Source organism: Centrocercus urophasianus, unplaced genomic scaffold, assembly GCF_019232065.1.
Source record: "Centrocercus urophasianus isolate 14NV4802_14NV808 unplaced genomic scaffold, USGS_Curo_1.0 seq_18, whole genome shotgun sequence".
In the NCBI taxonomy this organism is placed as follows: Eukaryota; Metazoa; Chordata; class Aves; order Galliformes; family Phasianidae; genus Centrocercus; species Centrocercus urophasianus.
This window is the reverse complement of record NW_024884733.1, coordinates 4,603,584-4,614,697: the sequence shown is the minus strand read 5'-3', so window position 1 is coordinate 4,614,697 and position 11,114 is coordinate 4,603,584. Positions and strand designations below refer to the sequence as shown.

General features: G+C 52.0%; 1 protein-coding gene across 1 annotated transcript in view; it reads right to left on the bottom strand.

The window, feature by feature from the left end:
- Positions 1 to 3,740: 3,740 nt before the first annotated feature.
- XPR1 (xenotropic and polytropic retrovirus receptor 1) overlaps positions 3,741 to 11,114 on the bottom strand; it is a 77,224-nt gene continuing 69,850 nt past the window's right edge. The window contains exons 12-15 of the mRNA XM_042819110.1: positions 6,359 to 6,525; positions 5,756 to 5,895; positions 4,807 to 5,028; positions 3,741 to 4,079 (exon numbers count right to left, since the gene is read on the bottom strand). Coding sequence (XP_042675044.1) covers positions 4,019 to 4,079; positions 4,807 to 5,028; positions 5,756 to 5,895; positions 6,359 to 6,525 — 590 coding nt within the window. The 3' untranslated portion in view covers positions 3,741 to 4,018. The remainder of the gene's footprint in view (positions 4,080 to 4,806; positions 5,029 to 5,755; positions 5,896 to 6,358; positions 6,526 to 11,114) is intronic.

The window sequence follows — 11,114 nt, the reverse complement described above, 5'->3', positions numbered from 1 at the left end:
GATGCAGTGCCATCCAGCAGCCCATCAGTCAGGTACGTGCGGAGCTGCACCCGCTGTTCCTCAGCTCCAGCCTTCCCCTTGCGGGCACGGGCCTTCTTGGGCGAGGGCCGCTCGGCTCCACGCTTCTCCTTCAGCGCCTTCACTTTGCCCTCCAGCACGGCGTGGGGGCCCAGTGGGGGCTCTGCGGGACGGGGCCCCTCCATGTGCCCTGGGAGGAGAAAGTGCATGAGGGCAGCCAGCCTGTGGCTTATGTGGCCGTCCCCAAGTGATGCCAAGCCCTCAGAGCACAAACCCTGCATGGAAGCGTCTTCCGGACGGCACCGATAAAGCCCTCCGTGCCCCGCGCGGCCCAGCAGCCTCTCATCCCCTCCCAGGGAGCCCGCAATGTGCTGGGGACGAGAAACACCCCTCCGTCACAGTGGGCCCCCACAGAGCCAGGACAGCCACGAGGGCAGGGCTTACCCCGAGCATCGGGAGAGGGCCGGGATGGAGGGAGAAGAAAGCGGAAGAGGGGAAGGAAGCATAGGGAGGAAATTAAAAAAAAAAGCAGCAAATCCCAGCCACTCCAGCCCTGCCGGAGCTCCGCCGCTTGGCTGGGCTGCTGGCTGCGGCCGGCCCTGCCTCCCGCCCGGCCTCCCCCTCCTCCTCCTCCTCCTCCACCCGCTCCATGGCAGGGCTCCCAGCCAAACCCAGCGCAGATGCTGACACCCGAGCTGGAGGCGGCCACGGGGCCACCGCGGTCACACGCAGCCCAGGGGACACCGGGGACACGGCGCACCCAGAGCGGTGCCAAGGCCACCCATGGGACGCCCTCTGGTTGTGCAAACAAAGGGCCCCCACGCACCCCAAGAGCGCTCCCCCATCCCCAAGCTCCCCATGGTTCTTCTCCGGCATCTTTCACCCACAGTGCTGGAGCATCCCATGCGCATCACCCGCATCCAGGCTCTTCTTGCTTGCTCCCAGGCTGAACCCCACAGCCGTGCCCTTACCCCAAAGCCCAGCAGCCCCCAGGGCGTACCCCTCCCTGCACAGCCTCATCCCACCGCCGGGACCTCGATCCCCCCACACTGGGCAGCACTTACCTGCAGGCACGGGACACGCTGGGGAGCTGCAGGGCCCATGGGCGAGGCGGTCCCGCTGCACGCTGCGGCTTTTGCTATTCATCATTGGTTTCATAATCCCGGGACCCGGAGGAAATCACTGGGATTATGAAATTGTTTTAATCCCCCACCCCCCAGCTCCGGCCCCCACCAGCACGAGAAAGCGCCGTTATCTTCTTAAATCAGCCCCAGCAGAGCAGGGGCATCGCAATTTCCGGTGGCAGCACCGCAAATCCCACTGGGGAGCTGCCAGGCCCTACAGCCCCACGGCGTGGATTTGGGGACCCGGTGGGTGCAGCCCTACAGCACAGAGGGGGAAAGGCGGGCGCAGAGCAGCGACAAACGAGCATCAGGTCATTGGAAAACAAAGAGCTTGTAATAATGAAAAAAAGGACAGATTGAGTAACCAATCACTTTTTCCTCTTAAAAACACAATCACAGTAACTTTGCTTTTATACAACCACCTAGGAACTAGGAAACAGTATCACATTGTGCATTTTTTTTTTTTTTTCTTTTTCTTTTTTAAAACCTACTTATCAAGAAGGGTTATTCCACACTTCAGAAATGATATCCATTTGGGAAGGAAAGAGGAGACAGCTAACAGCGCAGTCACAGTACACCATGAGTCCAAGCAAGCGGCAAGTCTTTGTCCTCACCTTTTCCACTTAGCCAGAGAGAAGAGTGGAGAAGGGGATAGCAAAAGAGAAAGGAAGAAAGCAAGCACCCACAGAGGACTAATCACACTCCATAATTACTTTGGACATCTACAGGTCGGGGCGGCAGAACCATGAGACCAACGTGGCAGGGATGGGGAGGGGCCGGGGCGTTCTGCAGCCCCGATGCTGAGAGGATGAGGCCGTGGTCGGACACCAAAGGGTGCCAGCAGCCCTCTCCTCTCCTCCTCCCACAGACCTGCCTTTCTCCAGTGGTGTTCCCAGGGCCAGGCTAACCCTCCAGCAGCAGTGAGGCCAGCTGTGGGCGGCACGGTTGCCGCAAGGATCATCCGCTCTTCCCCTAGGAGCCCCAAACCCTCTTTTCCAAGGAGACAAAACAACCCGGAATCACCTTCTGGACTAAGAACTGAAGTTAAAGGGAAGCTGAAGGCAGCAGCTCACTGCGCCTGTGTGCACGGTGCCACATCATGCGGGCACCCACCGCAGCTGAAGGCCCCTGCAGACATCAGTTTGCCCAGCCCATTGCCAACCTCCATCCCAATCCATGCTGCTGCGATGGCTGCAGGTTCCACAGGGCTGGTTTGGGAGGAATGTGCCTTCCTGATTTCTCTGAGGCCGCCGGCAGGTTGGGAGCTCCCTGCCAAAGGGAATGGTGCTTTATTCTGGGAGATAATTGTTGCCAGCTGCAGCACACCACCTTCCCTTTTTGCTTATTTCTTCTGGCAGCAAAGGCAGAAACAAAAATAAAGGGAAGGGAAGGAGCCAGGAAGGAGAAAGGCTTTCCATAAGGCTTTGAGAAACTACACAGCAAGAAATTGACTGCTTGCAGCCTGCAGTTCCCAACCTGCAGCACCAACCTTGCTCTGGCACAGGTCCACCACCACTTTGTTTTAACCTATTCCAAATGAAAAGAAGAGAACTGAGTTTCCTTCCTCAGATCCTCCAGGCGAAAAGCACAGCAGGTAAAATCAGAGCAAATGCAAGGCAGCAGTCAGGGGAGAAGCCGTGCTACCAGCCCAGGGCAAAAGAACAGAACCCAGGATGTGACAGCAGGGATTCCTGCAATCCCATCGCTGAAACCTGACGGGAGCCAACAGACAGCAGGGCAAGGATGCAATGAGCAGAGCCCACCTCCTGCTGGCAGCCCAACACACCTCCGGCAGGACCTGTCGTGTGCTGCCTGTGCTGCAGGAGGAGAGAGCACGGCGCACTGCTGCTCCTACCTACAGGGCTCAGCTAAAGGTGATTAAGGCTTTGAAATCCAGCGTGAGATCCGGACGATGATGCTGGAAGGCTCTGCCTCGAGCTGCTCACACTGGAGCAGGACCCAGCCCTCTCTTACAGCGGGCGGTGTGACGGTGTGTGCTGCTGTCACACAGCAAGCCAGCCTTCAGCTGCCGCCACAGCAGTGCCTGGAGTGGGAGCAGCAACCCAAAGTCAGGAAGAGAAGCTTTGGTTTCAACTAAAGCTGAAAAGAAAGCAAGCAATCAAAGGGAAACAGGTGCACAACCCCACGACCCTGCACATCTCCATCCACATTCCTGGGTTCGCATCACTGGTACAACCTTCATTGCACAGGACTCAAAAGCACTCTCAGATGGTTGTTAGGTTCCATAAATTATGTGAGAACTATACGTAACACATACATCACATTTCCCAAAAAAAGAAATATATATGATAAGAAAAGTTACATCAAATTAAAAAGTAGCTTCATGAATGAAGGTACTGCTCTAAGTGCACTTTCCCTGCAAGTGCAGCCAGTGCCTCAGCGCTGGATATGAAGAAAAAAAATAAAATAAAACCAAAAATAATCAGATTTAAAAACTTAAGTCCGGTTTCAACCAGTCAAAACCGGGCCAAGCAGAAACCGAGGGTGTTCTCGGCACTGTCCCAAATGGGAGTCCCTATGATGCTTCTTTATCCAGACAGGTGTGTATGTCCTTGTTGAGACTGTAAACAATCCTTCTTTCCTGAACTGTCCTCTTTATTGGCAAAAGAAAGTAAAATGTTTTATTTTGTGTTTGTTTGTTTGTTAAAATAGGACATCAAAATTAACGCAGAAGAAAAGAAACAAAACACAGTGAGCTTGTTGGAGTCCATAGGATCTGGTCTGGAAGAGCTCGGAAAATGTGTTCAGTGTTTTCTCCTGTTTGCAGCTGGAACTGTACCAGAGATTGGGTTACTTGGGGAAGAGGGGAGCAGAACGAGAAAACAAAGGATGCTGAATAAGAGATCGTGGCTGCTTCATGTGTTCACTTCTTTTGCTAGGTCCTCTATCAATACCTTTGTGTCAGAAGACTTGGACCTGGGAAGAAACACAAACAGAAAACACTCATCAGGGAGCTGAGGCCGCTGCTTCCTCCTCCCACCCCCTCCCAGGAAGCGATGAAACAGGAAGATGCTCTGCAGCCATTACTGCACAATGCTCCCTGCATGTCCAGGTTGCCCAAGGAGGCTGTGGACGCCCCATCCCTGCAGGCATTCAAAGCCAGGCTGGATGTGGCAGCCTGGTCTGATGGTTGGCAACCCTGCACATAGCAGGGGGTTGGAACTAGATGAGCATTGTGGTCTTTTTCAACCCAGGCCATTCTGTGATTCTATGATTCTGTGCTTCCTCACCCCAGGAGCTGCTCTCTTGGCCAAGGGCTCTGGAGCTGTGCTTGGGGGGAAGAAGTGACGCTCAGACACCAAAGCATCCTGCAACGCTTGGAGCGCAGGCACAGCAGCAAAGATGCACAGCCAGTAGAGCCTGGGATGCAAAATGGGGGAATGTTTTGGGTGTAAGAATGAGGGGTGGAAAGAAAAACCCGCATGGGTTTGGATATGGGAGGGGAAGGGGTCTGAGATCTCACGTGACATCTCATGAAAGGATAAGTGAAATCTTAGGGCGGCCAGAAGCCCGGAAACAGGGGAAGAGCCTGTCTCTCACGTTTGGATGCCCAACCCCCTGAGCACCGCTACCAGCGCAGGAGGGGGAGTTCTGTAAAGGGCACTGCCTTCACATCAGCTCCAGGAGGAGAGGCTGGACGTACTGTGAAGCCAGGCGAGGTCTGCGCAAGGATATGCTCTGGCTGCGCTTCCACTGCTTGTTCTTGCGGCGGTTCCGCACGCCGTCCTCCTGGTCCATCATCTGATCCAACAGCGTCAGGTCGTCGGCGTTGAGCGGTGCCACGGAGATGTCCCTGACGGCACGGAACTCACCACAGTTGTTCAGGTGCTCGTTTTCCAGACGGAAGAAGTTCCAGACAAACCTCCTGGGTGGAAAAGAAGAGAGATTTATTGACGCGGTTCCGCTTTCATAGGCGCCGCTGTGTTTGGTGAAGCACTGATCCGTGAGCCTGGGCAGCACTGACTGTTCCCACTGATCACAAAGTGCCTCTGGGAACGTGCTTGGAGTACGCAGGAATGGCAAACAACTACCAGCAGCACCTGCTGTGACATCTCCCAGCCCCTCAGCGAACAAACAGGCTGGCAGGCTCATTCATTGTCCTAATGATGACAGCCCGAGTCTGCAGGCATTACAAGAGGAAGGAAAAACATATGGCAACCTCTGCCATGTACACGAGTGAAGTTTGGCTTTTTATTCATATGGGGGTCTGCAGCAAGAGCACGAGGGTGTAAAGAGCTCTGGAACCCCGCAGGGCAATGGGGCAGGCTGCAAATTGGTGGAAAGGAGCAGGAATCTGGGAATAATTGTAAACATGAAATAAAGGGAAATATCAAATGCTTCTGCCAATGATACAGTTTTAAGGTGAAACTTGGTAATAACACATCCTTTGAGATTAGATCCAGCAGCTGCAGAGGGAATGGTAAATGCAGCCAAAGACCCAGCCCCACATTGCTGCAGTGTTCCTCAGCACCCTGCTCAGATTAAGTGCCTCTCCTCCCAGTTCAGAGTCCAAAGAGCAAGAGGCTTCAGGCTTCCCACTCTGCTGATGTTTCACAAGCAATTGGAAATCCAAACAAGCTCCTCAGCCTTACCTAAAAACCTCAAGTGGGGCAAACACAGTAGAAATGATATCCCCAGCATGTGGAAAGATCTGCATGGAAGTGAGGGAGATCTGGATGGTCCAGGCAAAGCGCAGGATCACGTCCTCAACAATGGCACAATAGTAGTATGCCTGGAACACAAGATACAGTTGGGACAGGTCAGCAAGAAGGCCTTCAGGAAGAAGCAGGCCTGAGTGCTTCAACTTTTAAATCAACTTTGTTGCTTGCACACAGACTGCCTGCGCAATACAACGTACACAGTAACACATCCCCTTCATTCCTGGGGAAGAGACCCTGCCAGTCATCTACTCAAAGCACTGCACAGTTGTGCCAAGGTCTGTTTTTAAATTGTCTTACGCTTGCATCACTTCTCATTGTAGATACAAGCATCCTGGTGCAGAGGCAGCAGAGAGAGAATTTGCTCCTCATTCACTCAAAGCACCGCCAGCAGCATGTCTTTGAAACAAACTCTGCTGCTGGAACATCCTCATGCCCAGCATGCAGGGGGCACAAAGCAGCCAACTGCAACGTGCAGCTGAAACAAATGGAAATGCATTTTGGTACAACAGCAGAAGCCACCTCTAACATACTCACTTTCTGTGGGTAGACAATTCCTTCTCGAAGAAAGGTATTTTCACCAGCATTTTTGTCAAAGAGACCCCAGTCCATCTTCAGGTCCCAGATGAGGGTGTAGCAAGAGCTGATGAAATAGAAGATAATCCACAGGTAGAAGAACACTTGGGTGTCGCTGTGGTTTTTAGCTGCAAAAGAGAAGAACAGCACACTTCTGTACAACCTGAAGTGGATTGCTTCTTTAAAAAGCCTACTTAAACCTCAGCCAACGTCTTGCATTGGGAACGCAGACGTGCAGTACAACGTTCATTTTCGCGGCAGATGAGGCAGGCTTGTTGTCATCCTCAGTCCGGACAGCAGGGGGAAGCTGAGGGCCGCATTTCACAAAGGACACGGGCTGTACAAAGGAAAAGCAAGGAGGCAACGAGGAGGATTTCGTAAGAGCGCGGCTTAGTTTGCAAAAACGCCAACAGCAAATAAGTCCCTTAACAACCTGAAAGAAGACGGACGGCATGGGAATCCCACAGGCTGCTTCAGAACAGGGGAAAACAACGGGGCCATTTGCTCTCTCCTTCCCTTTTTAGCACTCTGATATAAACGTACGGCAGCGATCCGATAAAATTAATGGAGGTGAAAATGAGGGGCATCGTGTAAGAGCACGCTCTCCCCATTATGCCTTCCAGGCTCCCTGGACATGAAGTGCAGGATATAGGTCAAATACACACGCTTGTTCTCTTTTCAAAACACATCCCCTAAAGCAAACCTATTAAAACCATTTATGCAGCTAAGCTTCGAATCAGCAGGGGAAAAGGACAAGAGATTCACTTGAGCTGTGCAGGTCTCCCCAGCCTGCCTGCTGTCACACAGGGCCAGCAGTGGTGCATTCACCCTCATCTCCCTGCAGCCTGGTGGCACCCAGGGCAGCTCTGACCCCGCTGCCACATGGATGTCCTGCACCATATGGGCTCCAACGCCACGTTTCCAAGTGCTGCTGGCACAAAACAGGGGCTCAGGTGATGCTTGAGGCTTATCAATTAGCAATCAACTGCAAGACATTGTCCTCCCCCAGCAGCTCCTTCAGTAGGTTTTTTCATTGGGAAAAACAGACAGCTGCTGATGTGCAGTGACCCAGACTCTAAGGCTGTGCCCTCCTACATTATTTTTGGCTGGCAACATCTCCACATTCAGTTCCCCTACCAGATCCTAAATGATCGTTCCAAGAGGCAGCTAAGGGGTTAAGAGCTTTCCAACATCTAAAACGCTCCAAACTACCCTGCAGGCTACAGGCTCCCCACAGGGGCTTAGGCTGGAACGTTGGGTCAGGCTGTTTGGTTTGTTTTTAAGAACAGAATTCAAACAAACTGGAACTCCACACCTTCAGGGAGACGCAGAAGGCAGTGCTGAGGGTTACATCCATGGCAGTGCCCTGCTGCAGCACTGAAGAGCAGCCAAGTGGCATTAATGGGACATCCTCCATTCATGGAGGGGATGGACCCAGACCATCCTAGGCAGGTCATCCCACCCCCAATCCCCCCGTTGGCTCCTGTATTCTCTCTCACCCACCATCCTGCAGCGCCACTCAGCTCCTGAAAAACTTCATTACAAAACCAAATCCACTCTCTGGCAGAATGCTCTCATCAGAACAAGCCTATTGCCTTCAGCCTTGGCCATTGAGTCCCATCCTTTAATCACTTACCTTCTTTTTCCTCCTGCCTGCGATTCTGTTTGATACCTTCCTTCCTCCTGGCCTCATTGGTATTCAGCCGGCACACAGAAATATGTTACTGCTCCAGGCAAGCAATTATATCTCAATCTCCACTGGCTGGTCCTAGTGGCCTCTTCAGCACTGCTCAGGGGGGTAGAAAATCAAGGCATCTGCATTCTGCCCAGAGGCTCCATCTACCGCCTGCCAGTTTTTGAGGAGCAACACATTGCCGTGTGTATGTACCACGTCAGGGTCTATTTCAACACGAGCTGCTTCATCCTACTTTTATTTTGTTTAATGATGCGCTAGAAACCACCAGATCCACCACTAGAGAGTCTTGGGATGACTGGTAGAAGCGCACTGGACTCCTGGTAGATCTCAACACCTCTGAGAGGGGAAAGAGACTGAAGCTCATCGTGCCACGGGCTGCAGAAAACCCTCTGCAACACAGCTGGCAGTCAGAGATGTGAGGCCCTTTGTGCTGCCACCCAGCAACACCCCAAGCTACAAAGCTGTTCCAAGCAGCACATGCGTGAGGAAACACCGTCAGCACAAAACTGCAGCACGCGAAGCTGTAGGCACAGCTTCAGCTCCTCTTGCAGGGGGGTCTATTTTGGTGTGTTCTAATGAGCACGTCTGCAACCTGGAGGTGCTGGGCTGTGTCAGAGGCTACTCGAGTTCAGTGTCTTGCTGCAGCACCCGTGGCACCTCCACTTGCTGCAGAGATGAGGGGGAGCTGCACGCCGCCAGGGCCACTTGCAACCTTCACTGCAGGATTTCCATTAGCATCCTCAGCTTCCCCTGTAAAAGGCAATCCCAGTGGGTACCTTGCACAAACACGCCCGCAAATTGCCCCAGAAGGTCACAGGGATAAATAATGGAAGGCTTCAACCTTTGAACTGAAGCTGTGAATGGCCACAGAGCAGGAAAACAGCCACGGGCACGTGTAGCAACTGAATTTACTGCCTGCAAAAACTGCTGATAGACAAATATGTTCGATACCAACAGCAGCCACGGGGGAAACAGTTTCTGACATGCATTCTGAGAGAGTAATACTGTGCAGAAATTATAGCCCCTTCCAAACACAGGCAAGAGAAAAGTCGCTTTCCATCAAAGATAGACAGCAAATACTATTCCGAACGCAGTTAATATTGACTTTACTTCCAAAGAATACTATCTGTTTACCCTGCTGAATTATTCTGGGGAATGTAAACACTATATAGTATTCAACACAGGAAAAAAAAAATAAAAATCAATGCCATGTATTATTGAAGACCTGGATAAGAGCATAGCAGTCCTCGATAAGCACTCGGTGTGTCAGCCACCACTGCCAGCTGCAGGCTTTGCTGATGGCAGAAGCTGTGATAAAAGCTGTCAGAAGTCTGAGGTTATCAGGAAACACAGCCAGGTGAGCCCTGCTGCACGATGCCAATCTGACTGTGTGGAGCAGTTCCACCTCCAGCATGAATTAGAAGCTTCTTGATCAAGGCTTGCCAAACACAGGCTCCTTTAATGGCAAGCCATTCAGCCCCAGATTAGGTGGAACCCAAAGGAAAGAAATCCATATTTACAGCGTGCCCAGTGGGAATTGTTAGCACACTGAGCACATGCCCAGGTAGGCTGTGAGCGATGTGCTCCTCAACTCCACCCCAGCACACAGAGGGAGGATGAGACAGCCAGAAGTGACTTACCTACAAGAGAAGAGCCGTCGGATGGCATCCCAAAGCACGTGCCTACTAACACCTTATGGCTTGAAGCCAAGTCTCACCGAGCCCTCAGTGACTCTAACTATGAAGGAAGGATGGGCAGTAGTTCTCTCCCAACGAGTGGGGATCTCTATTTAATGCTGATCGATGGCAGAGACACGATGGTGGGCTTAGTGCAGCAAAAAGGCAAACAGCCCTGAGGAGCACAAGCAGGACTCACTGTGAGCTGACAGGCTTTGTCAAATACCAACCACTTCCTAAGAACAACCTTCCCTTAGATTTTGCAAACCTCTGCTACTGCCTCAGGGCGCAATTTAAAGTAAAGCATCAGGAGATAGCACTGAAGAGCTGTCAGGAGGCAAGCTCTAATTTCTTCTCCTATTTAAATCCTGCATTTGCAGAATGGGGAAATCCCCAAATCCTGTTTTGCCTAAATAAATATATATATTCTGCTGATTTACACTGGGTTGTGTAGGACAATATAACTGTGCCTAACTTTGAATCACCATACAATAGAATCACAGAATGGCCTGGGTTGAAAAGGACCACAATGCTCATCTAGTTCCAACCCTGTGCTATGTGCAGGGTCACCAGCCACCAGACCAGGCTGCCCAGAGCCACATCCAGCCTGGATAAGCACTCTCATGGATAAGCATTCTTTTTGTTACGGAGATACATGATTTAATTGCAAGCTGGAGGAAGCACACCACTCCCTGCTGACAGATTGGATTCCTCTCCCAGTGTCATCTCTCACGTCTGAGAAGTGTTACCGGGGGGTGTTTAACTGAGAAGGATGGGGCTTCCAATGCAATCATTTGCCAGCAGACTCACTAATAAGAATAGCTGAATTCACTGTCAAAAATAAATGCTGTGGTCTAATCTAGGGATTCATAGAAACATTAAGGTTGGAAAAGACCACTGAGATCATTTAGCCCAACCATCCACCATGCCCACTGACGACGTCCCTGACCAAAATCAAATAAACCAACGGTGACTTATTGCACCTCCCAGGTTCCTGCAGCCACACAGAAGCCCAGGTTGGCACAGCCTTGGAAGGTAAACCGGTAGGCCATCCCTTTTACTTACACCTTACTCATTAGTGCTCTCGCTTCTCCAGTCACGTTAAGCTGGGACCAGATGGATGATTCACTGCCTGGTAGGGTGCCGAGGTGCCTCTCCCCCACAGCCCGGCTGCTGGCACCACCAAGCATCCCACTTGACATTTAGAGGCCTACAAAGAATTGGAAAATGTCCCTGCGGGATTTCACGCCTCGTTTGTGCTGACACTCAGGGTGCAGAGGCAGCTCCCAATCCCACTGCCTATAAACGCGTGCCACCAGGCACAGGGTTCCCTCGGGGGGTGACT